This window comes from Watersipora subatra, chromosome 10 (assembly GCF_963576615.1).
Source record: "Watersipora subatra chromosome 10, tzWatSuba1.1, whole genome shotgun sequence".
NCBI classification, from domain to species: Eukaryota; Metazoa; Bryozoa; class Gymnolaemata; order Cheilostomatida; family Watersiporidae; genus Watersipora; species Watersipora subatra.
Genome location: NC_088717.1, coordinates 36,199,134 through 36,222,742, shown reverse-complemented (window position 1 = coordinate 36,222,742; position 23,609 = coordinate 36,199,134). Strand labels below are relative to the sequence as shown.

Here is a 23,609-nt window from a genome sequence, read left to right as displayed (position 1 = left end):
AAACGTATTTATGAGGATCGCTGATCGTGCTGGAGTAAAACATAAAGAATGAAAATGGTCTCCACAATGTCCGCTAGCGTTGATGACTTTAAAAATTGAGATTGTCGTACATTCAAGGTTAAATAACGTTTTGCTCTCTGTCGAACATTTATATTCTAAGGTAATTATTTTTACAGATTTTTTTTATTTAGGTAGAACCGCTTTGCTCTTATGCTTTTGACAATTGGTATTTTTTTATTTCAAACTTGTCTCCAAAAGGAATTGTTGCGCATCCGGCACGCCTGCTTGGAAATGGTACTTCACACGCGGACTCACCTTCTCCTTATGGCATCATTTCAAAGTTGGTTAGGTAATCATTCTGCTTACAATTAAATTGCTCTTACTTTAGGCCCTTACTTCAGGCTGCTTTCGTATCTATTAGGATACGAACATTTGGATATGTACCTATTTGCATCATGGAAACTAAAACAATAATTTGAAAAAAATCTGGCAATAATTGACTGTCTATTTTAGATCACTTTGATTGTAACAGACGTTTAGTCACGTATATTTTTTGTTGATAATCTATTAGCGTAATAAGGCCACTAAAACTGTTATGCTGTTGTCATCTTGTAACATGCATCTTACATCTTCTTCATAGAACGTACTAGAGCCGGTTGCGGCAAGCGGCACGCCTCATATGTTGAGCAGTTGTTAACACTAGATAATATTGTAACTTATCGCCATATTAGCAATTAATTGTTTATTGTTGATGTGATGTACAGCTTTTAAATTCACGAACAGTCTTTGGTAAAAAGCTGTTGTGATAAACAGACGTTCTTGCATATATAGTAGGAGGATCGCCTCTTCCAGCAGCTCGTGTGACAGTCGTACTAACTCGGTCCTGCATTAATTCATCATAGGTGGTAATTAATGAGTTGTGATTCTGGTCAGAGGAGAGGAGTCGCATTAGCAGATTTTGTCTACTTGAAGTAAATTCTACTCGACAAGGATAGACATCTCCCAACTCAAGAGCGAGTTCACACAAACTTGATGAGTCAATAAACAGACTTGTGGGTGAGCCGATAAACAGACTCGAGAGTGAGCCGATAAACAGACTCGCGGGTGAGCCGATAAACAGACTCGATGGGGAGCCGATAAACAGACTCGATGGTGAGCCGATAAACAGACTCGATGGTGAGCCGATAAACAGACTCGATGGTGAGCCGATAAACAGACTCGATGGTGAGCCGATAAACAGACTCGATGGTGAGCCGATAAACAGACTCGATGGTGAGCCGATAAACAGACTCGATGGTGAGCCGATAAACAGACTCGATGGTGAGCCGATAAACAGACTCGATGGTGAGCCAATAAACAGACTCGATGGTGAGCCGATAAAGACTCGTGGGTGAGCTGATGAACAGACTCGATGGTGTCTTTTCTCAACTATTACACCCTAGCAAGCCAAGCGCAATAATTCTTGATGTTCGGTCAATAGCACTTATAGTGAATGCAGCTATGATACGCTGGCTAATATCACAATGCTAAAGTCAGAAACAGTGACAAGAATGTTATACCTATTTGCTTTTCAAACTCAAGCAGAGCTTGTTTGTAAAGAACGCAGTATCTTTATTGATGTTATATCTCTCAGTACCAAGCAGTAACACACCAACAATGATCAAACCGGCAGGTTATATAGCAATCCCAAGAAAAATCCACAATTGATTGGCTGCACAGTAATCAGGTCAACCAATTCCACAATAACATATTTCGAATACAAAAACGATAACATTTGTCACTAACTAATCACGCAATTCGAGTATTAATAATTTTTTTAGTGTTTGTATAGTAACATGCAAATCTTAGAACAATATGGTAATAAATGGTTAACATAAAAAAATTGCTAGTATCACATATACATACACTCTACATTGAACAAGTGTTAAGCGTGCGCCTTATAAATGACTATTCAAATTTGTCTGAATTGCGATGAACGTAATATAGATCCGTTGAGTTAGCAATTTGAAGCTGCCGGATTATAGGCTTAGAAAAGACGTCATCAACTCTTACGCATTCTGACGTCTACAAATACGGGTACACACTGATTGACAGCTCATTCGCTTTTACAAGCATGAAGTGGGGTCCAAGACCATTCGCCCATCGGTAGATCCTATCGGGGACGACAGTGACCCTCTCGGGCTACTGGACTCACCAGTCAAAATCGATTTTTGAGTGCCAGTAGTCTCACCAACCACCTCAGCCCTTTTCAGGGCTATCATTTCCGTTTTAAGGGTTTTGTTCTGCGGCGACAATGGTGGAAACTCGGTGTCGTACTTGTCGTCCACTTTTTTTATTACATACTGACCTTCCGTTTTTCACATAGTGTTTGCATATTTAAAGTATCTAAAGCTTTGGTGATGCTATCTCTTTCTTTCAGTTTGCATATAAAACGTAGTGCGTTGTTTTGCACCATTTCAAGTTCATGTTGTAGTAGCTTAGTAGAAGGGTCCCACACAGTAGAGGTATACTCAATATGTGGCCTGCAAAGACTAGTATATGCTAAGAGTTTGGCCTTTTCAGGAGCTTCATATAGCACACGCTTAATCATGCCGAACTGCTGTCTCGCCCTTCTGGCTTTGGAGTCTATATGTTTGTCAAACTTCAGATTAGATTATAGGATAACACCTAGGTATTTGGTTTCTTCAACTATTTCTAATTGTTCAGTGTCTAGGAAGTATTCAGCTGAGGGAGAGTTATTTTTGTCATTAAAAACCATGACAGAGCACTTAGATACATTAAATAGCATTTTCCATTTTTTAGCCCATGATTCCAGGGCATTAATGTTTACCTGAAATCGTTGTTTATCAGCATGGCAGTTTACGGGTTGGTACATTGTTGTATATCAAGGTGTCATCTGCAAATAAACTAATATTACAGTCAACTTGCTGGGCAAGTCATTAATATAAACTAAAAACAGTGTGGGACCTAGCACTGATCCCTGTGGAACTCCAGATGTCACAGCTAGTTCATCGGATTTATGTCCATCAACCACCACCCTTTGTTTTCTGGCCATTAGGAAGTCATGTATCCACATAAGAATTTTATCATCTATGTCAGATATACTGGATAACTTGTTCATCAAGTGTTGGTGAGGTACTTTGTCGAAGGCCTTTGCAAAGTCTAATACTACGGCATGAGTGGTGTCTCCCTGGTCGGTGCTGCGTGCAATATCATGATAAGTACTACACAGCTGAGTTTCACAAGAAAGGCCTTGCCTAAAACCATGTTGTCTACTGTGCAGTACTTTATCAAGTTTATCATTGAGGTGATGTAGAATAATGTGCTCCATGAGCTTACAAGGGATGCTTGTCAGTGAAATTGGCCGGTAGTTGTTTATTTGGTTGTATGCCCCACGCTTGTGGAGTGGTGCTACATGAGCTAATTTCCATTTGGTTGGTAACTTGGATGTTTTATATGATTCGTGATATGTGAGACATTTGGCAGTCATTATTGGATCAATTGTAAGGTCTTCCTTTCTCAGTCCATCTGGACCTGGTGATTTTCCATTTTTTAAGCTATATAATAATTTCAATACGCCCTCATAAGTAATGGAGATGTTATCGTTATCACATTCTGTACGTTGATTAATCGGGGTAAGTTGATCTTCAATACAAAATTGTTTATGAAAGAAACTATTGAGCAGGTTTGCACATGTAACTGGCTCTTCAGTAATGGTGTCATCATTGTCAATAAGCTTCATAGCTGGTTTGGTGGAGCTTTGCATCCATTTCAAGTGACGATAAAAAGGCTTACTATTTCCCGATTCCAGAGGTTTACATATTTTATTGTACAAGTAACTTCGTTTAATTTCTCGAAGTTTATGTTTACCAAGCCTCCGTTCTTCTTTGTAACGCTTGAGATAGAATGGTTCCACTTTCCAGCAGTTAGCTGTCTGTCGTTGTCTCACTGTATCTAGTCAGCGTGTCTTCTGAGAAACAGAAAATTGTTGGTAAGCTAGTTTTAAAAAGGTTGCGCTAGCATTACTTATCATCAAAAAATTATAGTACGACAGCTTTTAGAAGTTTCCAGTAATATTGTATTTTCTGCCTTTTTATGCATTTAAATGAGATTTCAACCATATTTGACAATCTAGCAATCGTAGGCCTACATATATATTTTTTCGAAGATTTTGGTTACTATGAATAACAACCATAGACATGTAAATTTTTGAAAATTAATTTGCAAATTGATATATTCAAGCAGAGAAGCTTTCCTAGATAACTGTAGATATTCTGTTTTTATTATTACTAACACAACGAAGACGAACACTCGAGTTGTTTTATCTGCATCGTCATCATCCTTATTTCTCCTAATGATCAATTGAAATCCTGTTAAAAAGGGTTTTTGTGTTAACATCACATATGAGCTGTTAACGGTTGGATAAGTTTTTGCTCCAGATTTTACCTGTAAAGTAATTTAATATAATGAACTATAAAAACTTATGGACTGTTTTTAGAGCATTATGATTGGTGGTATGATAAATTTGAATTCAGTTAATCATGCTTGATCAGTTAGAGTGTTCACCGTTTCAGTTGTACATTTCAATTCTGTCCTAGACACAGACTTTAAGCCAGAGAATGTATCTATAACTTAACAAAATCACAATAGGTAATACATTGGTTATTTTTAAGGTACAACAACAATAAATTGATGATGATAATATAAACGAGGACCAATAAACAAGCACTTACTTTTAGAGCTCTGGTGAATATCATGACTCTTAAAATACAAGCGATCTGGATAAAACATAACTTGCAGTTAATGGCCGAGTATGAAATCACAGCTCCAAATGTAAAGCAACAGTCAATAAAGAAAACCCAACTCTTCATTGACATCAACATGGCGTACTCAGCACACACACGCACACACACACATATAACACACACATTTAACACACGCATTTAACACACGCATTTAACACACGCATTTAACACACGCATTTAGCACACGCATTTAACACACATACATGTAGATGGCCTTGCTCATTTTTCAATATCTAAAGATTCTGAAGAATGGTTTTTCCTTTTATTTGAGACGAAAAATTAAACAACAGTTTGTATAACGCATTAATAACCGAAGGAGTGGGTTTACCAGGCACAGCTTACTAAAATGAGTGCTCAATTGAAAGATTTTTTATATATATGTGTTGATGATAACATTTAAAACATATTTTATCTTACGAAAAGAAATACTCTTAGAGCTTTTACAGTTACGATATTGTTTTTTGTAGCTTCTGTGGACAGTTTAAGGCAAGATGACTATCACAGACATAGAGAAAAACATGCTCATTGAGAGTGTTGCTACAGGAGAAGAGGGTGTCATAGCTTCTTCCGTGTTTGCTATTGAGAGTTTGCTAAAAGAAGTCATCTCTTTGATAGCCGCACATCCCGAAGTTTTAAAGGTATTATGGTCTAAAACTAATGCACAGACATGTGAATCCTTTGAAAGTCACAAACCCTCATGACTAACAGTTTAGTAGTGGTTTTTAATTTTGTAATGAATTTTGTCACAAGTGAATATTTTATCGCTATGTTAGATTACCCCGTATGAAACTACATGTACTATGTTTGCTACGCGACTATGGAAACTTAATTTATTTTTGGCTTATTTTAGCCATACTTCATCAAAATAGCTGACATTATAATAAACCTGTGTCTATGTACCTATGCGTCTATGTAAAGAGTTTATTCATGGTTGACCTTGTAACAAATGTATGCAGCAGATTTACACAGGTAACCACTTTTTGTTGACATGGAAAAAATCTACTGGATGTGTTTTTTCTTTGTGACAAGGCTGGGTGGTTGAAATGACAATATTCAGATAAATCTGTTCTTTGGACAATCAGATTTCTCATCTATATTTTAATTTGAGTTTTTAAGGGTATAGATACTTTTCCACGAGCTAGGAATTGTGATTTTCCAACTATTTTCGTCAAATCATCGCATGTATCTTGTAATTTATCAGGAACTATTTACTACATCTTTGTCAGTTCTTACGTTACTTTTGTAATATCTCTACATAAATGATGGTCTACAAACAATAATCACTTTCTGTTCTTTGTTTCTACGAAGCAAGTTGCTAGTTCTTCAAAACCACTGCACCCGTACTACATATTGCTTGTTAATGCTATGACAATGTTTATTTGTGCAACATTTTGTGTCGCAACTAGCAAACAGTTGATGGCCATTTGGGTGCGGAGACAGCCTAACTGCTGTAACTGCATTGACACTTATTCTCAGTACAACAGACTATTTATGTTTATTAGAAGATAGGCGGACCAATAAAAGCGGTTGAGAATGACAGCGAGTCAAATGTGTTCAATGTGGCTGTGTCTGTGGAAACTTCTGGAACCTTGGATAATCACGATCTCTCTGTGAATGATTCGCTTGATACATATGCTGATGCCACTCGAGAGGAGGATTCTCCGACGGTAGAAGATGCTGAGGAGTCATTGTCTACATACACCAAACAGGAGTTGTGTCCCTCTGATGGCCAAAATCAACCTGGTCAAGGAACTCACCAGGTAGGCGTATCTTTCTGTGAGCGTTAATGGCGTGACATTTATGTTTATTTTATTGATCGAAGTGAGCCATAATAGGTTAAGGCTAGGCTGATTCTTGCTGATGATCCTCCTATTAACAAAAGCTATGATAGGCTTGAAACCTGACATTCGGCCATTGGCTTTAACAACGTATAGCGGAGATGGGTAAGTGCTGTTGTGGAAAATCTATCAGAGATAGGATAAGCGCTGTTATGTAACATATAACACGTAACTGAGGCAGGTTGCTGTAGTCAGATTAAAAGATTCCTTGAGCAATTGTTGCAGTCTGTGAACCTTCCCATATGTAGCTCTGTTGTTAATTATTATTTTCATATCATCTCTTTCTTGGTTTTTATTGTGGTAATTTTGAACTGGTCAGACATCGCACACTCTCATCGTCTTGCACGAGTTTGAGATTTTTAAGAATTATTTACTTCCTCTCCATTTTAAACAGCTGCTTCATGCAGCTGCTATTTTATACTATTTTTATTTTATTTTTATTTTATACTATTTTATGCTATTTTATTTTATATTCTCTTTTATTCCTCGGGAAATGGAAGCCAAACAAAAGATTTTTATCCATCATAAACTGAGCTGTGAAGATCTTCACGTGAAGCAAATTTCCCAAGCAAATCAGACATAATCGAACCTGGTAACGTTAGAGTCCAACTGTAAACAGCAAATCATACAGAGGAAGAGCGGGATGCAGCTTCTTTGTGTTTCATTTTGTGTCTACAATTTCACAATAACCAATAGGGGACCCTGAAAAACATACATTCTCTCATGGTTTTCATTGAGTAGCTGTAATTATTCTTATTCAATTTCTTTTTTACGTTAAAGTTTTGGCAAATCAGGTCAAAGATTCTCCGTTTTGTGAAATATTTTTAAATGTGTCATGTGAGTATTTTGCAAGTTTCTTTCATAAAAAAGGTTTTTAACATAGGTATATATGATTAGAAATCATAAACTAGCCCTTGCTCATTCTTATATCATTTTCCATGCCGCATAAAATAAATTTTGCCCTAATTTACAAACCATTTTGGTGACTATCATGGCAAACTATTTTATTATGGAAACAAATTAAGGCCTCGACAAGTCTAAAGACGGAGAAAACTCCAGCAATTTAGGCTCATAATTTTTGTGATTTAGCATTTGGAGAAGGGCAAAGCTATTCAGCAGGTTTATTCTATAGTGTATCATTTTGTGTAGTCTCCATCTGTAATAGCACAGATTATGTTTGTAACTTTAGGCAACTAAGAAAATGTTCATGTGAAAGTATTTAAAAATATTCTAGGTCATAGAGTGACTCAATAAGTTATAACTGTTAGTTTGATGAGTCTGAAGATCTCTGAAGGCAGAAGGTAAAAGAAGTCAACAATTTCCTTCAAGCAATGCCATTCGGGTCTTGCTTCTGCCAGGTTGTTTGACTTAAAGGAGTATATTTGGGAGACAGTTTTGTATAGTGAAGGCATTATTTGAATGCTTATTTGTATGGCTAATTCAACCACTAAGAACCAGGCTGTCGATGTATGGAGCACAGGCTTTAGTTTATACATGTATTCGTAATTTCATTTGGGAGACATTATATGACACCTGCGCAGTCTTCAGAGATCATGTGCATAAACATGGTGGATTTGCATTTGAGGTAGAGAGCACAACTCCATTTTGAGAATATAGAAAATAGAAACTGTTGATGGATAGTTCAAACAAGAATAACATTGGCGTTTGAAACCCGTCTCTCATGAGTATTTAGTAATAAAGGGGTTTTCAAATTGTTTTTGTAGACAGAGAAAATGACACTGGATGATGACTGCCTTGAATTTACTACTGTGACAACGTCAGACGGGGAGACCGTTCAGGTTCATATCAAGTCTATTGGCAACAAACTCAAAGCAGCTCCTGCCCGATCAGAGAAAACATCCACAGCTTCGGTAAACTTTGCCTTTTCATGCTTTGTAGCGCAGGCCATATGGCATTTCAACTGCTGTACAAATCCAGTCATTTAGAATCATGTCATGCAAAATTTAAATTCAGTTATTCACAAAAACCTTTCTTTCTGTATCCAACATTTTTGCTTAGAAGTTGAATGGCAATAGCAACAGCAACGTTGCTATTTACTTAGCTAAGTTGAACTATTAACTGAGAAAGATTTTTCAATTTCAAGATAATTAAATCTCAGCTTTGCGAGATTTAGGTTTGTCCACTTCATGCGTAAGCTTTGTCCAACCTCGAAACTTCTGTGTATATAATGAAGCGTTGCAGCTTCTTACCATTTTATGACAGACTGCTTTGATTTGTTAAAAAAGACCATTGCAGATGGGGATGTTAAAGCCTTGTTGAGGAGATGTTGTCGATTTTGCATATACTTAATTCGCGCATATGCATGTACATCAATTACGTACTTCCTCCTAAGAAATCAAAGTCTGAAGTTTCTGACTTGATACATTAAAAGCAGATATGTCAGACATCTTACCTTATTCTATTTACATCCTTCATATTATATTGTATTACATTGTGTAATTGTATTGTATACCACATTCAATTTATGTTGTATTTTACTGTTTCATATGACCTTTAATTGAATGTAATACTAATAATAAAATGTTTACAATGTTTTTATATTGCTTTTAAAGTAGCCCTAGAAGCTGTGTACTTATTTCTTGTTTGTAGCATCCTTTTCTTGCAATGAGATGTCTTTCTATTTACTTCCTGTTTGTAGCGCCCGTGTCCTCACTGTGAGATGTCATTCTATTTACTTTCTGTTTGTAGCGCCCGTGTCCTCATCGTGAGATGTCATTCTATGTATTTCCTGTTTGTACCACTCATGATCTCACTGTGAGATGTCATTCTATTACTTCCTGTTTGTAGTGCCCGTGTCTTCATTGTGAGATGGCATTCTGTTTACTTGCTGTTTGTAGCGCCTGTGTCCTCACTGTGAGATGTCATTATATGTACTTCCTGTTTGTAGCACCAGTGTCCTCATTGTGAGATGTCATTATATGTATTTCTTGTTTGTAGCACCCATGTCCTCACTGTGAGATGTCATTTATGAGAATGTTCGAGCTGCAGAGACACATCACCGTCCGACACACGAATGAGAAACTGTTCGAGTGTGGAGAGTGCGGGAAACGATTCGCACTCAAACTCTATCTTAAGAACCACATCAGAAGTAGACATCAGCCTGACAGTGAAAAACCCTATGGCTGTCGTCACTGTGGATACCGGGTTGGTCTTCTGTATTCCTTCATTTTCACTTGTTGATGCTCATTTTGTATATGTTAGAATATAAGTGCTTCTCATTACCGTCAACAACATTTAACACTCGCAAGGTATTGATGACACGTTCAAGATTCAGTTGTGCAATTGTTTGTTGTTCAATGTGAGAAACTTTTTTACCCAAATAGTTTTTTACATTAAGTTTTGCATTTCTCAATTCTTTTACTTTTAATCAAATAGCCTGCAGCATTTCAACGCAAATTCCTACACTACTTTCAAGACAAGCCATGAACACGTTCATTGGGGACAATCGTCTTTCATGCACGGCGAGTCTTATTCTTGAGTTTCATATCAAATCACCGTTTAAGAGGCTGGTTCTCAGGAACATTTAGGGTGTGTCTATCGTAACCGATATAAACTTTTAATTACTGATCATTGAATGTTTTACATATAATTTAGTTTTGTACATTGTTGTTTTCCCCTGTTTTTTGTTGTTTTTTACCTTTTCATTTACGGTATCTGTTTTAAAGAGCTATCAATGGTTTTTGTGGTCTATAACGAATTGAAACAATTAAAGTGTTTCCTTATAGAAAATTTGTTCCAACGCCTGGATCCAATTTCGGAACATGAACGTTTTACTGCTCGTGCTATATTTTGGGAGTTTAAACAAATCCTTGTTCTTTGTCTCTTCTATCTAGATTGCTATTTTACACTGAATCCAGCAATTATGCTTTTTGCACATAGAAGTTAATTGAAGTCTTCTATTTTGCTGTTCATGTATTCTATCGCTAACATAACATATCATTTTTGCTCTTTCAAAGTGCTTCTTACTTTGGTTATTATGTTCTATGATATCAAGGATTGCAATGTCTGTCATTTTAATGGGAATTTTTTGAAAATAACAAAGTATTTAATCTTCTGCGGGGTAAGTTAATCTTCAAAGTTCTCTCTCCTTTTGGGGAATTAATTTTAAAAGATTGGTCATTATGTTTGCACTCACTATTTTGGTCATAACTCAGAAACCATCATGATCTTTATAAGCTATACATAAAATGATCTGTAACAAAGTCTCAAGGTAAGGGCATCAATAGTGACTTGATTACATCAATGTAGATAAACTTTTTGTAGAAAAAAGTTTTTCAAAAAAATTGCCAATGCTTTGCGTTCACCATTTTTGTCATAACTCAATAGCCATCTATTTAATGTTTATGAATTAGTAATAAAATTATAGCAAAAAGTTATTTACCGAATGATATTAATAATGATTAGATTACATTTAAATATTGCATTTTTAGATTACATTAGATGTTTATTTTGTACTAGATAACATTCTCAATATGTTTTTTTTATGTTGAATCCATTTACATACTTTTAAAGCCTTGTGTATTACTAGGGGTAAATAGGTAAGTTAATGTGGCACCTCTTGACGATCTTCTATTGAGCTCAATTCTGTAACTATTGGCTTATTTTGTGTTTGTCATATTTTGCTCTGCCACTGACCTATTTCAATGCCATGCTTTCAGTGCATCCTGCAAAGTATGCTAAACAGACACATGGAGCGACACATAAATGATAAAAATTTCAAGTGCGAAGTCTGTGGCCAGTATTTTCATACAGTGAAACACTTGGAGCTTCACATGTACAAGCATCAAGGTGAGCAGACAATTTCTACTTTTGCGGTATCTGTGTAGTTGGACAGACAACTTCTGCTTTGGCATTGTCTATCTTATCAGACAGACAACTTAGGCTTTTATCATATTTCTTTAGGCAGGTGGATAGACAACTACTAGTTTGACAATGTCTATTCGAGGAAGCATCCAATTTTACTTTAATAGTACCTAGCGAGATGAGCAAACAATTTCCATTTTCACATGATTGGGAGACGACTTTTACGTTGATAGTCTTTTCAGTGTTCAAACCATCAACAACCCTCTTGAAGTATAATGTACACCAACAAGTAATAAGTATATATATATATATATATATATATATATATATATATATATGTAATATATATATATGCAGCACACTCTCAGGATACGATGTTGATCAGCTTCAGGGTTGGCTTCGTATGGTGAAAAAATTGTATGTAGGAGTATAGAAACCATAGTAATTACATAATGCAAACTTCCCCCGGCGAAAATCAGCAAAGTTTCATATATTTACTGTACATATTAAAAATTAGTAACAAAATAGTATGTTAACTTTAGTAACAATAGTTACCTACAGTAACTTTATTTTATTTAATGAATTTATTGGTTATGATATGCATTAAAAACTAACGTTGCATTGTGCTATGAACAATACTACATACCGCAGAAAGTTCTTACCTTCAAAACAGACGTATGTATAATAAGAACTTTGAATTCATTTAAAATAAGTTTAGCTTACTAAACACAGACATAGAGCTAAGTTTTAGTATGTATTTTCATCTATTTTACTAAATTTCAACTTTTTACCAGTAAAATTTTATCACTTATCAGCTTGTCTTCACTTTCACTATAACTTTTAGTGAACTTTTTTAAAACATTTTTCAACCCAATTCGGCACTAAAACCGGAACGACGCTGCTTTCGTAATAAATCGATTTTTGTTACCCGGTTAAGAGAAGCTGTCTGACCACTAGATCTTCTGTGTAAAGGGATTGCAAATCCAACATTGTTACTGGTCTTAAAGGGAAAATATTACTGTTTTACGCCTGAAAATTGCTAAACTGAGAGAACTTGGTGATAATAGCAATTCTTTTAGGCGTTCGGAAAATATTTTCAGCGAACATTATTTTGGTGTCTTTATTATTTTGACCTACGTGATAAGCGCATCGACTGCCAAATTTGAACTCTGGCGAAAATTTTGTTGAATTCGTATGGTGAAATAAGCTTCGAGTGGTGAGGTGAAATAAAAGGTCATCATGTTCCACTTCTTAAGGTGAAAAAATCGTATATCAGGGTAATCGTATCATGTGGGTGCCCTGTACTTGTAGCTATTAAGCCTACTGTTCTGTTGCACATAACTAACTCAAAATTACTACGCGTATTTAGTTTAGGTCCAAATATTATTAGAGATAAAATTCTTTTTGGCATAGCTGCCTTTATACAGGGGTACATGCTTAGTTTTTTTTTATTAAATCATGAGCATCCATGATCCTTAGGCAAGGCTTATGAGTACCTGTGATCCTTAGGTAAGGCTTATGAGTACCTGTGATCCTTAGGTAAGGCTTATGAGTACCTGTGATCCGTAGGTAAGGCTTATAAGTACATGTGATCCTTAGGTAAGGTTTATGAGTACATGTGATCCTTAGGTAAGGCTTATGAGTACCTGTGATCCTTAGGTAAGGCTTATGAGTACCTGTGATCCTTGGGTAAGGCTTACGAGTACCTGTGGTCCTTAGACAAGACTTACGAGTACCTGTGATCCTTAGACAAAGCTAAACTAGAAATATTTTGCTTCTAATGATTCATAGGTGGTTTAGGCTTAACTTTGCCTTTACTGTGATGATTTTCGCTTGCTCATCAGCATTGTCGTGTTTGTGTTTGTAGAGAAAAACTTGGAGTGCGTCTACTGCAACTACAAAACTGCCAATCCCTATAAGCTAAGCAGTCACACCAAAATTCATACTAGTAATGAAGTATTTAACTGTGACCAGTGCTCATTCAAGGTGAGTGCGATTCACACTAGTAATGAAGTATTTAACTGTGACCAGTGCTCATTCAAGGTGAGTGTGATTCACACTAGTAATGAAGTATTTAACTGTGACCAGTGATCATTCAAGGTGAGTGTGATTCACACTAGTAATCAAGTATTTAACTGTGATCAGTGATCATTCAAGGTGAGTGTGATTCACACTAGTAATCAAGTATTTAACTGTGACCAGTGCTCATTCAAGGTGAGTGCGATTCACACTAGTCATGAAGTATTTAACTGTGACCAGTGCTTATTCAAGGTGAGTGTGATTCACACTAGTAATCAAGTATTTAACTGTGATCAGTGCTCATTCAAAGCGAGTGTGATTCACACTAGTAATGAAGTATTTAACTGTGACCAGTGCTCATTCAAGGTGAGTGTAATTCACACTAGTAATGAAGTATTTAACTGTGACCAGTGCTCATTCAAGGTGAGTGCGATTCACACTAGTAATGAAGTATTTAACTGTGACCAGTGCTTATTCAAGGTGAGTGTGATTCACACTAGTAATCAAGTATTTAACTGTGATCAGTGCCCATTCAAGGTGAGTGTGATTCACACTAGTAATTAAGTATTTAACTGTGACCAGTGCTCATTCAAGGTGAGTGCGATTCACACTAGTAATCAAGTATTTAACTGTGACCAGTGCTCATTCAAGGTGAGTGTGCTGGTTGTTTCTCACATGTCTTTTAGTTCAGTCCATGTTAACTTCCATGTTTTTCGCTGTTTATTAATACTGAAGCCATGGCCCGAGGTAATTTGTGGAGTTGTTTCTCCTCCGATCTTATGCCAGAGTAATTTCAGCTGTGTAGTTTCACTTAGTTTTTTACACTTCCAAATATATCATATACTTAATAAATATCATATATATAATAAATTGCATACAGAGTACCATCGCAATGAAACAGTCTTCCAATAGACTTACGCAAAACCTCTGCATTCACTAGTTTTAGAGTTAATGTTTAAAGCCATTTATTAAGCCTAGATTAATTTAGACTAGACTTTCATTTATTTTTTTAACTTAATAATTATTATAATTGTATCTTCATTTTTCTTACTGTTATATTTCTACTAATTGATGAAATAAAATACACACATACACACACTTCCAGCTGCGTAGTTTCACTTTGTTTGTTTTGCACTTTGGCCTACGGCTTACGCAGGATTATGAGATTTTAATTGCTCTGAGCATAACACAATTTTAGTGAAATTTCACTTGATGAGGTTTGAAACCTGGAAGCAGTTGAGAACTTATGCATGTTGTCTTATCTCTACATGTAGGAATACTAGACAGCATTCATTGAGCAATTCAGTGTTGATTGTTCCGTTTCTTTCCGTTATCGAACTGAAAGCTAAAGGGTTTGAATCATGTTAAAAGCAATATTTTTTCCTCAGCCCGTAAGCGTGACTTCACACGAACAATGAACTTGGCTGTAATTATAGTAAAGATTTGTTAGTTAAATGAGTGTATTGAGGTTGTAATGCGGTTCGGATCTCAACACAAGCAATTATTGTTTACCTATTGTAGGCTTTCGAAAATTGACATCTTGTGTATAATTTTAAATTATTTATGAAATAACCATTTTGAAAAGTAAAAATGGACGTAATGGCTATATTCTGAAAAGGCCCAAATACATAATAATAAATGCATTTTTTATAAACTGAAATCAAATTTTGTTGTATTTTGCCGTTAGATACTCATAACTAAAGGACAATATAATTAGGGCATGTCAATGAATGGAACAGATATCTGATATCAGAGTTTTGTTGCAACTTTGGTCGCTCGCTGTAGTAATCTGGATAAAGACATCCATAAAGTATCTACTTTCAGATGTAGATGTCTGACTTGTAAGTGCTCTGCGAGTATTCCGTGTGCCGGTGAATATTAATGACACTATTTAGGACATTGAACATGCGAATCATCATTACCGCTCAAGAGGTTTTCTGCAGACAAAGGTGAAGACAGAGTTAAATAAGCACAAGCTAAACAGCCACTGTGAGATGGAGTACACCTGCGACACCTGCCAGCTTAGCTTCAAGCGCATCACAAATCTCAAGAGACACATGTATGTGCATCAGAATAAGAATCTCGTCTGCAACTATGAAGGTTGCAATTGGAGGTGAGTGTTTTTATATAAATTCGGAAGACAGTGATACCACTCAATTGGTGATTATCACTGATTACGGAAAACAGTGATATTCCTTGGTTTCAATCGGGCTTGGACCTCCGTCCATATACGAGCGCAAAATTAGAACCCGTTGAGATGTTCTTCTGCGGGAAGTTTCGTATTCGGAACTTTTGAGTGTGCGGAACAATTCAGTTGTTTTGAACACTTCCTATAATGGTTTGATGGAGGTCGCTGCTGTTGAACACTTCCTATAATGGTTTGATGGAGGTCGCTGCTGTTGAACACTTCCTATAATGGTTTGATGGAGGTCGCTGCTGTTGAACACTTCCTATAATGGTTTGATGGAGGTCGCTGCTGTTGAACACTTCCTATAATGGTTTGATGGAGGTCGCTGCTGTTGAACACTTCCTATAATGGTTTGATGGAGGTCGCTGCTGTTGAACACTTCCTATAATGGTTTGATAGAGGTCGCTGCTGTTGAACACTTCCTATAATGGTTTGATGGAGGTCGCTGCTCGCTTTTTGGAGCATTTTCTTACCCTTCTAAGTTTTGTTTATACTTGGGAATTACTTGATGTGGTAGAGAAAGGCTCTGTACCAACAGAGATGGGATATACCAATTTTAATATGCTCATAAGCTGATCAATTTCAGCAGAAGTAGATTTCTATGTTGACAAAAACATTTTCCAATCAATATCGTCTTCAAGTTATTTTAAGGAGGTCGAAAATTTTTGATTTGTTGAAAATTTAATGCCGACAAAACTGTTTTTTTTACAATTATGAATTTTTTTGGCCAACCGTTTCACCTGAGTTTACTGTTCTTGCCTATTAATATAAAACTCGACTCTTCTCTCGCAATAAAGTGTCTCATGGACAGCTCTACGATGATCACAGCTGCTTCGTTTTATGAAACAAGAATCAGGATTTTGGAGTTTAAGTGACTTTACCGTTACTTGTAATCACTTTCTTCTGAAATAGATAATTGTTTGCCTCAGGACAGCCGACCCTTATGAACACAAACGGCATGAAAGGGAGCACATAGAAGGGAAGAAACATGTGTGTGACATCTGTGGCTTCAAATTTCATCGTTCATTTGATCTGAAAAAACACAGAAAAGTTCATCTCAAGGTGAGTTAAAATATCCATGAATGTTTGTTAGTAAGAGGTTTCCGAAATATTTAGTAAATAGGTGAGTCAGCTGCTCACAGAGCTCAAATTTAGTTTTAACATTCTTGGTCTGTTGTATTTTTTAAAAAGTTGATACTGTTACTGAAGTTATACTGGCTCTACGGTTACTATTTTGTCTCTAAGGTTACTTTATTGTCTCTAAAGTTACTATATTGTCTCTAAGGTTACTATATGGTCTCTAAGTCTACTATATTGTCTCTAAGGTTACTATATGGTCTCTAAGGCTACTATATTGTCTCTAAGGTTACTATATTGTCTCTAAAGTTACTATATTGTCCCTAAGGTTACTGTATTGTCTCTAAGGTTATTATATTGTCTCTCAGGTTACTATATTGTCTCTAAGGTTACTATATTGTCTCTAAGGTTACTATATTGTCTCTAAGCTTACTATATTGTCTCTAAGGTTACTTTATTGTCTCTAAGGCTACTATATTGTCTCTAAGGTTACTATATTGCCTCTAATGTTACTATATTGTCTCTCAGGTTACTATATTGTCTCTCAGGTTACTATATTGTCTCTAAGGTTACTTTATTGTCTCTAAGGCTACTATATTGTCTCTAAGCTTACTATATTGTCTCTAAGGTTACTACATGGTCTCTCAGGTTACTATATTGTCTCTCAGGTTACTATATTGTCTCTAAGGTTACTACATGGTCTCTCAGGTTACTACATGGTCTCTCAGGTTACTATAATTTTTGTCTCTAAGGTTACTATATTGTCTCTAAGGCTACTATATTGTCTCTAAGCTTACTATATTGTCTGTAAGGTTACTACATGGTCTCTCAGGTTACTATATTGTCTCTCAGGTTACTATATTGTCTCTAAGGTTACTACATTGTCTCTCAGGTTACTATATTGTCTCTCAGGTTACTATATTGTCTCTAAGGTTACTATATTGTCTCTAAGGTTACTATATTGTCTCTAAGCTTACTATATTGTCTCTAAGGTTACTTTATTGTCTCTAAGGCTACTATATTGTCTCTAAGGTTACTATATTGCCTCTAATGTTACTATATTGTCTCTCAGGTTACTATATTGTCTCTCAGGTTACTATATTGTCTCTAAGGTTACTTTATTGTCTCTAAGGCTACTATATTGTCTCTAAGCTTACTATATTGTCTCTAAGGTTACTACATGGTCTCTCAGGTTACTATATTGTCTCTCAGGTTACTATATTGTCTCTAAGGTTACTACATGGTCTCTCAGGTTACTACATGGTCTCTCAGGTTACTATAATTTTTGTCTCTAAGGTTACTATATTGTCTCTAAGGCTACTATATTGTCTCTAAGATCATAATGTTATGAAGGCTACTATACTATTGCTAAGGGTACTGCACTGCCTCAAAGGTTACGGATACTGTCGTTAAGGTAACTTTACTTTCTCTCAGATTATGTACTGTCACTGTAAGGTTTGGCATCTTATTATTATCAGACCATGATAGGCCTTGTCAAAGGTACTTGGTGTCGCTCACCTTCTTTCACTTACTTGATTATTCAGTTATTCTCTTGTGAAATATGGCACTGAAACTCATGAAGAGACATATGAAGGCTCTGGTTGGATCATTAAGTTTCTAGTGCAGTAGCTAGGGCTATTTGTGTGACTCTGAACATATTGTGATAGCCTTGTTCGCTTCTCGCAGGTGCATCAATGCTCTCGGTGTGCCTCGAAGTTTGCTGATGCTCACCAACTGGCTTGTCACAAGAGGAGGCGGCACCTAAAGAGCTCCCAATCTAAGGAAGATGCCGTGTATGCTGACCAAACAGAGCAGGTGATGGAGGAGGGCGAGTACTTGGAAAGTGAGTTGGTAGAAAATGATTTAGTAGAAGGTGGTTTGGTAGAAGACATAACCGAGCAAGAAGAGGTACCGATAGAGAGCACCGTGACAGAAGGTAAATATGTTTTACTCTCATCAAACTTGGTTTGTTGGTGATGAACTATTCTGGACTATAATAACTCACTGGGCTATACTCCGAATATCAAACAGTACTACATCTATACTCGGTTGTCTTCCTTACAAGTGTGATCAATTTTGAATGCTGGCATGCAGGAGTCATCCCATCACTCATTGTGTGCACGTTTAGTTGAAAGATAAATATAGTCAGTAACGATGGGTGTCAGGTTTTATACGAGTGAGCAAGTAAATTACGCAATTACAGCTGAACGTACACAAATTTTTAGTAGATTTTATCAAATAATACAGGTATTTGTCTACCATTTGCAATTGCTTTTAATGTTTGAGACGATCCAACTGCCAAGATGTTTCAAGATAAAATCCCATAGATATATAAACCTAGATTGGCCAATAATAGCTATTCCTACGGGTTGCCTTGTCAGACTTAAATAGCACGACGCAACGTCATTGTATTGTACCTCACGCTTGACTGCACTGCTGGTAACAATGAAGCTTATGAGGAGAATTTGACAAAATTACATTTATTTTCACATAAAAACCTTCTTGGATACATAATCCAGTAAACTAAAGCAATTATGTGATAATATCTGATAACCACCTTAGATTAAAACTATAAAAGGTATGAATTGTTGCACAAAAATCATGAGCCATCAGGGCTTTATTTGCCACCCTCTCCTATCCCCATTCTCTCTTTTCCCCTTCTCCAAAGAAGAAGTGAGAAGGGGAAAAGAGAGAAGGGAGAAAGGAAATGGGGGGGGGGCAAATAGCCCACCCACTCAAAGAGCCAGACCCTGGCTAGGTAAATAGACTAATATCATGCTGAACTAAACATGACTAAATATGAAGAGTATGCAAGTATGTCTTAAGTCAAAAATGAGACAGAATGATTATTTTACAGCTGGCTATGTAGCTGGCTAGGTCACCAAAGCTGAAATGTAATGATTGTATCACTAGCATCGTAGATGTTACCAACTATGATGTCAACCAAGCAACAAATTCCCTAATCACAGTTAAGAATCGTGGTGGCTTGACTTTGTCTTCGCCTGTGGTGATTGAGGTTTGCAACCACAGTGAGAAACCGACGAGAGTGTTGCTTAGTAGTGCTGGATTGGTAAAAAACCTTCCCAGGCTAGCACTAAGTGCTACCATGGAGAAGTTGCTGAGGTTCAACATCATGCTATTGTTTAAAGGTTGACTTGTAATAAAATTCAAATTACAGTTATTTGGTATCAAAAGATTCACCATGTCTTACTCTGTTGTGTTGTAGGTGCCAAATATGTGGAAATGTGATTACAATCTCTTAAAAGTTAAAAAACGAACAGTTAATCGCAGCCACACGAGACCGCCATAGTTTGGATTCGCTTTCCCAAACGGCTCAGATAGGACGTAGTTGTTACAAAATGGTTTCTGTTTACACTTTCATGCAACCTCATTCGTCAAAATATTTTTATAAATATACTTCACGCATTCAATAAAACCATGTCTATTGTTCTTACGCGTCTGTTTTATCGTCATTGTAATGCTGTCACTTTTAGCACTGATATCTTATAACTTACCGTAAAAAATCGTTAAACTTTTTAACCTTAGCTCGAAGGAGTACATATCATTGTCTGATAATCATGATGAGCCTGTTGGTCACCTGTGATAATCGAAAAATGCTGCAAAAATTATTTTGGAAATATTGGGTCACGCGATCAGATGACGACTTGACGATTTTATAATGCCGAAACAAAACTGTAAAGTAGCGAGCATCTATATTTGATACAGGGTATTCGGTAAAACCCGAAGTGTTTGTCATAAACTAGTGCTACGATAAGTTTTATATTTAGCTTTTTATTGGCTTTTCAATTCACGTGAGAACATCACGTGACAAGATGATAACCAAACTGTAATGACTACGTCATCGAAATAAAGAGATTCCAATCTACGGCGGCTTTTCGTTTTTGAGCTTTTAAATGTTTGTAATCATCTTTCCACGTATTTGGCACTTACAACACAACAGAGTAAAACATGGTGAATATTTCGATACCAAATAACTGTAATGGGAATTTTGTTGCAAGTGAACCTTTAAGCTACAAAGAACGATCCACCTCAATACTATTGAGGCATTTACAACGAGGGCATCCTGAGGAATTTAAAAGCGCGTCTAAGAACCTTCAATCCAGCAAATTTATTTTATTTTTAGTTTCTTTCACTAATACCAGAAGTTTTAGGGAAGTGATGGATTTTTGTTTTCCACTATGCTGGGTTATCTATTTCTATATTTGTAAAGTATTTCTTAACTAATCTCTTGTTGATTATAATTGCAGTTGAAAATAAAATTTGTAATAAAAACACTAGTAAAAAATTGAATAGCATTGATCCACCAATGTCTAGCCATAAGTTGTAGATTGCATCTATAAACCAAGCCGCAAAATATAATGATTGGTGTGATAAGGGTTTCTTCTATCTCAGTTTATTGATGTAACAACATTAGGCTGTAATAGAACTATCTCTTAACCTTAAATGAATAAAAAATCGTGCTGACCCAGTCCGACCCGATCTTGGCCCTCATTGATGACCCCGAGTCTGGTCCGACCCTGCATTCCTTGGTCTTGTTCCAGCTCTAGCTAAGAAAGCCATTGGTTCCATTTCCCTGATCAGATCAAAACTTCACAGGCTCATCATATTTTGTCATGTTTAGTTCAACATGATATTAGTCTATTCACCTAGCCAGGGTCTGGATCTTTGAGTGGGTGAGCTATTTGCCCCCCCTCTCTTTTCTCCCTTCTCTCTTTTCCCCTTCTCACTTCTTCTTTGGAGAAGGGGAAAAGAGAGAATGGGGATAGGAGAGGGTGGCAAATAAAGCCCTGATGGCTCATGACTTGTTCGCAACAATTCATAACTTTTATAGTTTTAATCTAAGGTGGTTATCATATATTATCACAGAATTGCTTTAGTTTACTGGATTATGTATCCAAAAAGGTTTTTATGTGTAAAATAAATGTAATTTTGTCAAATTCTCCTCATAAGTTTCATTGTTACCAGCAGTGCAGTCAAGCGTGAGGTACAATACAATGACGTTGCGTCATGCTATTTAAGGCTGACATGCTTTTTCCCTATTGGCCAATCTAGGTATATATATCTATGTAAAATCCATAAAACTTGATCGCGACTGAATGCTAAAAAGAAAAATACGTGTGAAATGATGTCCCTAGTTGCTATAGTTGATATCGACTATTGCATTCAAGTTGCAGCGTAACGTGTCTCTATTCTGTCTCTTTACAACTATAGGCGTCATAGTCACACTTTCGCTTGGTCTGAGCATTTTAATCTTGATCAAGTTTTGTCAATTTTAATCTTGAAACATCCTGGCAATCAGATGACATCAAACATAAAAAACCATCACAAATAATGAAAAAATACCGATACATTCGAATGAAATTTTTTAAAGATTTTTGTGTAAAATTCATCGTTTTGTTTAAGTTCATTATGTCTGTATGTTATATTTGTGTGTTGGTTACAACCAAACTTATATTGGTGGCACTCAATAGTATTCACCAGGCTAACAATCGCATTCACGATGGTTTACCAAGTTTTATTTATTGTGTTTACTAGTCTACGAGTCTAACTTGTATTAATGATTGATGCGCAGAAAAGAATGCACATGTTATTGTACTTCACACCACTGAGTAATAGCAACTTATCAAAGTCATTTATCATGAAGGCTGGTTGGAGAATATACAGAAATGACCTAACAATGGGAGTATGTTATGTATAAATTTGATCTGACGATAAAAATTAAGATTTCAGTTCATAAGCTCCATTCTTGATTTAATATGTTGTAGCTGCATTAGTCGATGTCTAATTAGACCTTTTTAGCAAGCCTTGCATAGTTGTATATGCCAGTATTCAAACTGCCTCATATCTAGTGCTTCGAATTGCAGTATCTGGATCCCAACTATTTTAGAAACAAAAACCTGCAATTTTTGGTTAAAGGATTTTAATTTACCTATTCAGTGTAGAATTATAACAATCTTACTCACTTATTAAAAACTGAACCGTGCAGAATAGACTTGAAGGTTTACATGATTTAGTGGAACAATGACTACTAATTTCTATGGCAGTACCATTGGGCACTGATACGCTGGAGCAAGCAACCACACATACTATCATACTCAATGAGCATGGCCAGCAGATTGTTCTAGAACCAGGAGTAACAATCGGAGGTGATGCAGATTTCATAGGTTAGTTAATACACAACTTTTTATTTCACTGATTAGCAAACGGTACCAAAGGAACTGTTTTCAGCTAGGTTTTCTTTCTGTCGCTAAACAATTGTTTTGTTAGATGACGAAATTTCATTAAATGTACCGGTATGCAGCTTGAAAAAATCTTTTACATGGAGCAGAATTAACTATAATTTTCATGTCACAAGTTCATTGAATTGTGTGCTTGTTATAGTGTCCAGTTCAGATCAGCAGCTGCTTGAGATGGCATCAGTGATAATAGCCCAGGAAGAAAGTGCGCATGCCGAGTCCACTAGCTAATATTATTAGCGTACATGTATATATAGCAGTTGCTATTTCTTTTCCACTACTAAGAGCATATTTGCTACTGTTGTATCGTGCTTCATTCTTAATGCAGATACTTTCCCAAACCATCTATTTCTTCTCCAGACCTTTTATTTATTGTGTATATATTGTTTCAAACAAGATATGCTTTGCCTTTTGCGTTAGCTTCAGATATATTGTTCACATTTTACTTGATCTAATATGTGATACCAGACCAAATATAAGATTTACTATTCTATTCTGCATAGTTCAAAATTTTCACATTTTGCAATGTTTAACGGTTACAGTTCATTGCTCTGGGTAAAAGAGCTTGGAGGGAGTCCTAAATTGATATGTAAAATCTCAA

At 36.2% G+C, this 23,609-nt stretch overlaps 1 protein-coding gene across 2 annotated transcripts; it reads left to right on the top strand.

The window, feature by feature from the left end:
- The first annotated feature begins 68 nt into the window (after window positions 1-68).
- Window positions 69-23,489, top strand: LOC137405587 (zinc finger protein 3 homolog). 2 transcript variants are annotated; one of them, XM_068091891.1, is made up of 12 exons: window positions 69-160; window positions 5,273-5,443; window positions 6,308-6,565; window positions 8,368-8,514; window positions 9,602-9,808; window positions 11,323-11,452; window positions 13,335-13,453; window positions 15,430-15,599; window positions 16,604-16,736; window positions 18,438-18,687; window positions 22,817-22,936; window positions 23,154-23,489. In XM_068091891.1, exons 2-12 carry the CDS (start codon window positions 5,297-5,299, stop codon window positions 23,237-23,239), a joined length of 1,767 nt encoding a protein of 588 aa, XP_067947992.1. In that variant the 5' UTR covers window positions 69-160; window positions 5,273-5,296; the 3' UTR covers window positions 23,240-23,489. The 2 variants fall into 2 exon arrangements, with proteins under 2 accessions (XP_067947992.1, XP_067947993.1); XM_068091892.1 differs by lacking the exon at window positions 69-160 and adding an exon at window positions 271-349.
- The last annotated feature ends 120 nt before the right edge of the window (window positions 23,490-23,609 follow it).

Coding starts and splice junctions, on each gene's coding strand:
- LOC137405587 (XM_068091891.1), top strand. CDS start 5,297: ATGACTATCACAGACATAGAGAAAAACATGCTCATTGAGAGTGTTGCT. Junction 5,444..6,307: donor CACATCCCGAAGTTTTAAAG/GTATTATGGTCT, acceptor TATGTTTATTAG/AAGATAGGCGGACCAATAAA. Junction 9,809..11,322: donor GTCGTCACTGTGGATACCGG/GTTGGTCTTCTG, acceptor CCATGCTTTCAG/TGCATCCTGCAAAGTATGCT.